This window comes from Tachysurus vachellii, chromosome 16 (assembly GCF_030014155.1).
Source record: "Tachysurus vachellii isolate PV-2020 chromosome 16, HZAU_Pvac_v1, whole genome shotgun sequence".
Lineage (NCBI taxonomy): Eukaryota > Metazoa > Chordata > Actinopteri > Siluriformes > Bagridae > Tachysurus > Tachysurus vachellii.
The window spans coordinates 18,222,033-18,232,438 of NC_083475.1; the positions used below are offsets into that span (position 1 = coordinate 18,222,033).

The 10,406-nt window shown below is 36.6% G+C and overlaps 1 protein-coding gene across 2 annotated transcripts; it reads right to left on the bottom strand.

Moving 5' to 3' along the window:
* Window positions 1-250: 250 nt before the first annotated feature.
* On the bottom strand, window positions 251-9,836 carry sult4a1 (sulfotransferase family 4A, member 1). 2 transcript variants are annotated; one of them, XR_009649702.1, is made up of 8 exons: window positions 9,512-9,836; window positions 6,929-7,059; window positions 5,661-5,741; window positions 5,460-5,586; window positions 4,867-4,961; window positions 3,198-3,336; window positions 2,116-2,275; window positions 251-1,098 (listed from the first exon to the last, which is right to left on the bottom strand). XR_009649702.1 is itself a non-coding variant. In XM_060889608.1 (7 exons), the coding sequence occupies exons 1-7, from the start codon at window positions 9,678-9,680 to the stop codon at window positions 986-988; spliced, it is 855 nt and encodes a 284-aa protein (XP_060745591.1). In that variant the 5' UTR covers window positions 9,681-9,834; the 3' UTR covers window positions 252-985. The 2 variants fall into 2 exon arrangements, 1 of the variants encoding a protein (XP_060745591.1); XM_060889608.1 differs by lacking the exon at window positions 2,116-2,275 and having other exon boundaries at window positions 252-1,098; window positions 9,512-9,834.
* Between the last annotated feature and the right edge of the window lie 570 nt (window positions 9,837-10,406).

Sequence of the window (10,406 nt, forward strand, 5' to 3'; positions counted from 1 at the left end):
TTGATGTCTGATTTGTCCACCCCAATCCCCCCACCCCCCTCTTCTATAATAAAGTTTTACACAGATGAAGGAACTGAGATGCTGAGCTGTGAGCAGGAAACATGATCCTGACTCAGCTACAGAGCTTGAATAGTACACCAAGCTGCAGTAAATAATGAAATATTGCTTAAAACACACACAGAACACACACACACACATGCACACACACACACACACACACACACACACACTCTTACACACTCAGACAGTAAACTGGCAAGCATACATGCACTTGTGTAGAAACATAATCTGTAATGCTGTTCACTTCAGCAAACATAAACAATATTTATCAGAATGCCAGGAATCAGAACAGAACAAAGAAACAAAGCTGATTGATTTTACAAATATTTCAATTTGTCAATGCTTTCAGTGGCAGGACACAGACCTGTGATTGGCTGACTGCATAAACAATATATCATCTTGCCATTTATATTTACGAAAAGCTAAGAAATCAAGCAAACATTTCCTAATCTCTCTTTGTATTGAGGTTTTAGTTTATAGAATATAAATGAATATATATTTCCCATATTTGATAAATATACATTTCATACATTTCATGGAGACTATAAGAAGAGATCTATACAATATGTAATGCACCTAGCATTTTTACTCACACTTGTCACCAGGCTAAAGCTTTAAAGCAATGCTGATGCGCTGTATTACACAAACACACTGCAAACACACTTGATGATGAAGCTCCGGGCGGAAAATATCTTTACATTCAACTTTGGATCAAATTTCCCTTCGCTGCGTTACATGTGCTGATTCAAGTCGTCTACCGAGGAGCAACTTTTTTTTTTTTAATTTTTTTTTTTTTAGGTTTTTTTTTTAACACATAAGCTAAGTGAGGAAAATAAGGGAAGGGTGAAACGGTGAAAGGTGGATGAGGGTCATTCAAGCGAGTGCAGACAATGTCAAGCAGAGTCCAGTTTGCCATGTGGTTGGTTCACAGACCAAAATCAAAGGTAAGATCAGACTTCCCCATCTTCTGTCGGTACACAGCATCAAATTTGTCGTTCATGGACACAGTGAAGATGTCTTTCCACAGGCCCACACGACCTGCAGCAAGATACAGACTGTTAATAAACACGCGTTTAGAGATGATTGATTTATTTGTTTCTTTCATGAGTTTAAATGATTATTTTGAGTTATTTAAGAAACTAATTTTAAGACTGTCATTACTTGGAGATATCTCGTTTAAAAATATTCTTTCATTATTTTTTGATGCTCAGTCTGTCTTTATTATGAATGATTTCATTTTAAAGTATCTCATTATTTTAAATTATCTCACTTTAAATTTTTTATTTATTTTGAGTTGTTTACTTTTACAGAATAAAATATTCTGTTTTCATTTTTATAACAATCTCATTTTATAATATTCTCTCATTATGTTTGAATGATCTTGTTTAAAACAGTGAATTATCTCATTTTAAAGTCTCATTATTTTGAATGATCTCATTTTAAAATAATTCTACATTTTGTCTCATTTCTAAATATATCCTAATTCTGAGTTATCTAATTCTTAAAATATTTTACAATATTTTGCTTTCATTTCATAAATATATATCATTTTAAAATATTATGCATTTATTTCTAGTTTCATGCCATTATTTAGAGCTAGTTACTTTTTATTTTAATAAATATTTAAATTCTAAAAATCTTTCTGTTTTCTTAAGAACATGACAATCTACCTTTTTATTAAATTTTATTGTTTTTTTTTTTATTAAATTAAATGACTCTGGTATGGGAACAACTTTCAGCTGCTATGATGTAAGTGATAACAGGAACTATATTTAAATTATAATAATAGTTATATGTTATAAGTTACTGTATGGTTACTATAGTTAAAGTAACTATATTTAAGAGTAACTAAAAATGTGTGATCATTGATGTATAAAAAGTAATAAAAAGCAAAATAAAATCTTTCAGAACATGATGTTATTGGTAAATAATCAATTCTGAGGTGTTAAGAGAAACTCTGCTAAACCACGCTGTTGATTATTTTCCTATAACAGTAAGCCACTCTGTAAAGAAGAGCCAGGTATCAGTGGATGTTTCTGTCTCGTCCACACTCACCTTGTTTCTCACTCCCCCTGTCTCTCTGTCTCTCTCTTTCTTTCACTCTTTTCTCTCTCTCTTTTTCCATGCTCATTGTTTATCTAAGACCCTACTGCATGCTCATCACTTCTCACCATCAAGACAAGCAAAGAATCCATGCACTAAAGGAAAATTAAACCTAAAAAACATAAAAGAAAACCAGTAAATGATGAAACAATAAATTGAAATGAAATCAACAAAACGATCCATTTCAACAAAAATATTCACAAATAAAACACATAACACGTTCAGATTTTTATATAGTGTGTAGAAACGCTACAGTGAGGACAAAGACATTCTGGATTCTGGGACGTCCTGAATGTCCATTGTATAAAGCGCTATACAAATAAACTTGAATTGAATTGAATTGAATATTATTGATGTTGTTGTTGTTGTTGTTGTTGTTTGTCATATACAAAACATCAAATCCAAATATAAAGCATCCATATTGTGTATTTAAAGAGCAGATCAACGTGATACAACCACCAACATCGCTTTATAGGACAATTTGTACATGTTGCACAAAACTCATGCACAGACTAGTGTACTAGTGTAAAGGGGAAAGTAACCTTCTGCCTCAGGCTTTAATGAGTACATTTATAAATGAATGCACAAAATAAAAAAATCAATTAATTAAATTAAATTAAATTCTAAATGTCTAAAAACTGTCCTGTAATTGTGTGAAATCTTATACATCCATTATTACTCTTTCTCACAACATGATATCGCTAAAAAACCTAAACATCATAGCCTTTGGTTCTTACTGTGGTTTTAAATGCTAGTCAATTTTCCTTGATCGTGGAAGGAGCTTCTTTCAACAATTTAGTGATTGGTGTCCACAATAATAATGACTCACTTCTATATAATTAGCTTTTATAATTCAAAAACTTCTATAGCTCTAATAGACTAAAATGAGCAGAGGTTCTGTATATACAGCATTCACAGAAACATGTTCCAAAAAGAAACCCCTCAAATATGCTGTGTGTGTGTTTGTGTGTGTGTGTGTGTTTGTGTGTGTGTGTGTATGTGTGTGTGTGTTTGTGTGTGCGTGTGTGTGTCACCCCTGCAGATGGACAGAGCCTCTGAGTTACAGCACTGCTCGATCAGCTGATTACAGCTTTCCACCATGCTCTCAAGCTGAGCCTTATCACATGAGATACCCAGGAACCGTGTCAACTGTTCCACCAGTGTACCCAGGTCCTACAGAGAGAGAGAGAGAGAGAGAGAGAGAGAGAGAGAGAGAGAGAGAGAGAGAGAGAGAGAGAGAGAGAGAGAGAAGGTGAAAGAATGATAGACAGACATTTACATTTACAAAATACGGAATGTAACAGACCGCCTTATCCAGAGCAACATCCAAGAGTGCTTATAAGCCTGGTTAACACTGGTTCACTAGATTAAAGTCTTAGGATACCATCAACCTAAAACTAAAAAAAATGTTTATATATATACATACGACAATATTGAATACAGTTGGTATGCAGGTAAAAATTTTACAACAAAAGAAAAAGAAAAATCTGAAAATGTGACTGATCATGTGTGAATTTTGAATGATTTTCCTGTACTGGGATTTAAACAAGCAAAAAATAAAAGTGTGTGTATGTGTGTTTGTGTTTGTGTTTGTGTGTGTGTGTGTGTGTGTGTTTTCCAGCTTTCTCTAGGTTAATCAGGAACTGAAAGAGAACTGATTGTTCTGTTCTGATTGATCAGAAGTATATTTCGGGTGCTGCACTACACATCGTGTACACTCGTCTAGTCATCTGTTCGAGCATCTTGCTCCATCATGTTGGCCATGATGGTGCATTTAGAAATAGTTTGGTGTTGAGCAACATAGACAGATGAGTAGATATGAAAAAAAATACTAGTTGTTTTATAGCAAAAGAATCGAATCTAAACTCTAAGCGTCATTCACATTGGCAGTTCAGTCTGAAGCAGATCACGGTTCTGGTGATAAATTGGTAATGTGAAAGCTATCGCATTGAGCAGGAAGCACAGCATGGCACCAAACCCGAGACTTCCTCTAGGAGGTGGTGTGAGTTCGATTGCACTTCGATTGTGATTCCCGTGAACTTAAACATGATTCTTTCTCTGATCTGCACTTGTTCAGGAAGTTGAGTAACGTGCATTTTATCTGATGACATTATACGTTTCCACAACACACGTGTATTATGAGTGACAGTCGAAGGTTGTGGGACACAGAAAAACATGAGGAGCCATAAAGGAGCCATGCGGTTGTGTTCTTCATGTGCGCTTGTGATGATAGCAGATGATATGAGGCTGAAAAAACATGTGAAAAAACAACCATGTGAAATGTTGTGCTGGAGAACCTACATCTTCTCTCTCTCCTCTCTGTGTGTGTGTGTGTTGTCAGCACTGGACTTTGCTACCATGACTAGTACAGTTTCTCCCATAGATAAATCCAAACAGATAAAACAACAGCTTATGAACTCCACCCAAAGACAGTACACCAACTCAACTACACCTATCCAATAGTAGTCCCAAGAAGAAGGATTGATGGATAATATTTAATATTTTTTTCTTAAATAAGTTCTGATTCTAGGTATTAGATAAACTGTTAGTGTTTATCTGCCTATAGATTTTGTACATTGACCTTTGGAAAGACAAATAGCAGCAAAGCAATAAACCATCTGTGCTGTGTGTGTGTGTGTGTGTGTGTGTATGTGTGTGTGTGTGTGTGCGTGTGTATTAGTAGCAGACTTGTACAGCATCTACCTTGTACATATCCTCATGTTTTAGAAAGAGGACATTGGAGTCCATGCGATGTTCCCAGAATTCCTGCACATGCTCAAACCAGGAGCCATATCCTACTACAGAGAGAGAGAGAGAGAGAGAGAGAGAGAGAGAGAGAGAGAGAGAGAGAGAGAGAGAGAAACAGACAGACAGACAGACAGACAGACAGACAGACAGAGGAAAAGAGGCAAACAAATAAAAAGAGAAAGAGAGGGGAGACAGGAAGAGATACAGAGAGAGAAAGAGGGTAAGAGACAGATAGACAGAAAGACAGAGAGGGAAAGAATGAAACAGAGAGAGAAAAGGTGAGAATGAGAGGGAGGGAGACAGAGAGAGGCACAGAGAGAGAGACAACAGACAGACAGACAGATAGATGGAGGGAAAGATGAAAACATAAATAAAAAGAGAGGAAGAGAGGGAGAGACAGGAAGAAATGCAGAGAGAGAGAGAGAGATTGTTGCTCTCCATCAATAAAATTGTAACTGAATAATCAAGTTAAAGGTTCAGAATTTATAGTCAGTGTTTAATTCATTCCTCTGCTTGTTTTGACGGTTTTTGCCGCTCAGCTCACTCACACTTGTCATTCATAAAACGCCGGCAGAACTCCTGAAAGGTTCCGCGGTAGCTCATGGTTCTTAGAGAGCGATGAAACTGGTAGTAGGAGACCACCAGGTCTTTAGGATTCCGGGCCATGTAGATAACCTGTAGTACACAGACACACAGTCAGTGGGATCGGGGCATGAAACAACAAACAGCATGTATAATTAAGATTATACCTTGCCCTCGCCGTTATGCATGGCTGTGGGGAGGAAGCGATATGGCAGGTGACTTTTGATCAGACGAGGTGATGTCAGCTCCTGCGGCCGCAAAACAAAAGCAAAACAATTCAATAAGATTACACGTGGCTTTCAACACTGAACAAAAGTGTTGCTCTTTGTTGTATTTCTATAAAACCACTTTACTCAAAAGTTTACCGACCCTTATTATAAACCACTTTTTATCTATTTAGCTATAAATACACTCATAGCCTGTTATAATGCATTATAACAGGCTATGAGTGTATTTATAAAAACAAAAGATAGCTATTAAGTGTGATGTAAGCATAATGATGTTATTAATAAGGTCTTATGAATGCATTAATATGTAATATGATATGAATATGTGTTTTTAGAGCTATGACATCCATAAAAAAAGGAACTTTTAAGCTTCACAGGTGCTCATTCTTCTTCATCTTCTAATTATTATTATGATGGATTATTATTATTATTGTTGTTGTTAGTATTATTATAATAAAATAATTAATATTATTATTATATAATTCATTCATTCATTTTCTACCGCTTATCCGAACTACCTCGGGTCACGGGGAGCCTGTGCCTATCTCAGGCGTCATCGGGCATCAAGGCAGGATACACCCTGGACGGAGTGCCAACCCATCGCAGGGCACACACACACTCTCTCATTCATTCATGCAATCACACACTACGGACAATTTTCCAGAGATGCCAATCAACCTACCATGCATGTCTTTGGACCGGGGGAGGAAACCGGAGTACCCGGAGGAAACCCCCGAGGCACGGGGAGAACATGCCAACTCGACACACACAAGGCGGAGGCGGGCATCGAACCCCAACCCTGGAGGTGTGAGGCGAATGTGCTAACCACTAAGCCACCGTGCTCCCCTTATTATATAATAATTATTATTATTATTATTCATTTCAATATTAATATTAATATTTATGTTTGTATCTTTAACAGCCCTGTTATATGCCCTATATTTTTCCCTTTATTTTTACAACCAATGCAAAAATCAATGCTCTCATGAAAAACTGTTTTACATTTTTTTCTTTTGTTAATTTTTTTCTCTTATGAAAAATTTTTCATTATTTAATTTTGAACTAAAGTTCCTATTTTGCTTTGTTTTTAATTGGATCACAAATACTGATCAATAACAAAAACTGTGTGTGTGTGTGTGTGTGTGTGTGTGTGTGTGTGTGTGTGTGTGTGTGTGTGTGTGTGTGTGTGTGTGTGTGTCTGTGCATACCTGTATAATATCTAACCCAGGCTGAGGATACTCCAAAACAGGAAGTTGCTCATCAATATTCATGAGTCCTATTTCATCTGGATCCACCCCCTGGCTCACTAGATACACTACCTCCTGCAGCAAGCTGGTACCTTAGGTACAAGAAAAAGTCACTTATTCACTATATACAGTGTATAGTGAAGTAACAAGAAATCTTAAAGTTGCATGTGATCATGATCATTGTATTTAGATTACAGAAACCTAAAGCAGATGAATATTTATATTATTAATATATGCACAAATGGAAATGGAAGAAAAACTAAGAAGTGTTCTCAAGGCTCTGAAAACAGTAGTAAAAGTCACAGGTTTTTAGATAAAGTCCGGTCCACTGCAATTAATGAATGAATAAATAAATATATAGAAATGATTTGCTTAATGCCACCCTGTCTCTAGGCTCTTTGAAGACATATTCAGTAGAAGACTGCATTCAGTAACCAGTAAATTCAGTACAATCAGTGCATCTAGAACATAGGTCTGATTTAACATAACCATTTCAGGCTACTACCAAATTGCTAAAAAGCATCTGATAGCCATTTACTGAGCGCTAACAGCTTCAGTAAATGTGGTCTAATGGCTAATGGAGACTCTTTCTATTTCCCACGCATGACTTCACAGCCATCAACAAAGCCAACTATTTTTTCCTGAATGCCACTGTTGATGCTTTTTTTCTCTTCTTAATCAACCACCCACCCCCACACACAAACACACACACATGCACACACACACTCACACACACACACACATTCCCATCTTATTAGAATCCAGCTCGATAAATGCAAAGATGCCAATCATTATAAAGCTGGCCGTAAGCACAATGTAAGACTGGAATCAGGAGATATTTTTGTCCTACACAGCCCGCTCTTTATCTTTTTTATTTGGAGTCTCTTGGTCTGTTTTTGTCTCTTGCGCCACCTCGGATCAGGTTCAGACCCGGCTGTGGTTATATAGAGGCCATGACGTGCTCTCCAGAGAAACCAGGCTGCTCTCCTTCCTGTGTTATTTTCACATTAAATGTGCCTTCAATGAAATAAGAGTGAACCTCCTTAATGTATCTGCCACTTCCTGTTTAGATCCAGTTCCATACACAATATACAAGGCCATATATAAATACAGGATCCCCAGTGTGTAATGAATAACTACAACACTGAATTAGCAGCAGCACTGCATTAGTACACCTACACTGGAGCCTTGAGGGAAAAGAAATGTCTTATGTATTCATCAGGGGAAGTATTATTTCTTACGTGACTGTGAGTGGAACACGTTGTGCCTTGAAATTGCATATGTGAACCCAAGGAAGCACAAGCAACATCATAAAAAGGAATTATTAAAATAAAAATATGTGAAAAATTAATGTGAAGATAAATTGATTTTTTTTTTGTATTCACATGTGAACATTAAATAATAAGATGTGTCATTCACATGACTACAAATTAATCTTGTGTAAAAAAAAATGTGAACAAATGAATCGTGTAAAAAAACAAATCACATGAAGAGAAATGAATCACATATAACATAATCACATGCAAAGGTCATGCTAGAATTAATGAATCAAACAAAAATCATATGAATCAAGCAAAAGTCTAATGTGGAAGCTGATCATTGGTGTAAAATAAAATCAACAAATTAATTTTAAAAAAAAATAAAATCACATGAAATAAAAAGGAATCATCTGTTATTAAATTAATTAATTAATGACTGATGTATTGAAAATAAAATAAAAACACATGCACTACATGTAAAAAAAAAAATCACGTGTATGAAACGTATCATGTGACGTGTAAACAAAACACAAGCACACAGGTCACATCAATCAATGTGATTATTGCATTGTGCATGCTACATTCGGGGAGAGAAAGTGATCCTGGGTTTAAACTCCCGGGAGGCTTTGTGCTGAACAGGATAGAGCTTTGTCCTGTCCGACTCTGCGCAGCAGGAACGCGTCTGAGAGCGCGTCAGGTTCATGACGCACAGCAAAAAGAAGGATGTAAACACTGGACTAGTTTTGGGAGGGAGTGTTTCGTTTTTTACACACACACACACACACACACACACACACACACACACACACACACACACACACACCCCAAAACTATTCTCTTTTTTTGGTGGAGGAATAAACTTTTTTAAATTGAAAGCCATCAGTTATTGGTTTTGACTCGAAAGTTTATTGTCGCAATTAATACCTGAGTGCGCAAAAAAACAGCCTAACTGAAATAGACGTGTGTTTGTCAGTCTCGCGTGAGAACTAGATCAAAATGAAATATTAAGTGAAAACATTCTAAGGCTTTTCGCAGTATATAGGCCCACTGCGTCAGGGGAAAAAATCCCGCTCCAGTTATGGGCTACTATAAATACACACATCTGGGTAACATTATTCAAATAAAACGCATGTTTTTGTTAATGATGATGATGATGATGATGATACTTAATTGCCGAAAATGACCATTTTATTCCTAATAAACCATAATCCAACAGCATCCACCCACATAGGAAGGCAGTGACATGAATTCAGGAAGCTTTTCCAGGACACCAACGCATGCGTACCTGATTTTGGATAAGTAACAATCCATATGTCACTACTTCTGAGGGAGAAGTTAGCGATCTCGTCCATCTTCCCTCGACAAAAAGGTGGAAGACGAACTCCATGATACTCGAAGTATTTGCTCTCGTACTCTATCGGGGTGCTCGGCGTGTCCACCTCGCTTTCTGCCATCTTCACAGCCAAGGAGTCGAATATAAGTTCAATTAATTCCTTGTGTTTTTATATAGAAATGAATGCATTTGATATCACGTAGCTTAAGCTCGGTTGTTATGGCGAGGACGTGCAGGACTGCAGACGCCTGGATTTCCAGCCAATCATATCCTTCTGAAGTGATGTAATGCCACCTCTCTCTCTCTCTCTCTCTCTCTCTCCCTCTGTGTTCAGCATCAGCACCATACTGATGGGCGTGGCTTCTACCCGGAAGTGATGGTCGAATATTAACAGAATTGTCCTGCTATAACCTGTCCTCTGTTTTCATATCTGAAGTGGATGTATTTTCTTTCCGTCTTCCAAGCACACTACCACAATTAATTCTGCACATTAAAGTTCCACAATATTTTTCTAGATGTTAATAAGACCAAGAAAGCCACTGTTATTCAGTAATAATTTATATATTACCTATACAATATAAATCACATTGTTACATTGGTTCAATGTTGCACAATATCTTGTACAATGTTTTAACACTGTAATCAGTTTATATGTATATTTACCCTTTATAATCTACACACACACTTACAAACACACATACACACACACACACACACACCCACATGCACACACACACACACACACACACACACACACACTTGTTCTAATCAGTGTCCTACAGGTTATTCAACAAAACCTTTTGCATATTAATATTTATATAAGTCTTATTAAGACTGATATATACAG

Coding starts and splice junctions, on each gene's coding strand:
- sult4a1 (XM_060889608.1), bottom strand. CDS start 9,680: ATGGCAGAAAGCGAGGTGGACACGCCGAGCACCCCGATAGAGTACGAG. Junction 7,060..9,511: donor TGTTACTTATCCAAAATCAG/GTACGCATGCGT, acceptor CTTGTACCTAAG/GTACCAGCTTGCTGCAGGAG. Junction 5,742..6,928: donor CTGGGTTAGATATTATACAG/GTATGCACAGAC, acceptor TTGCGGCCGCAG/GAGCTGACATCACCTCGTCT.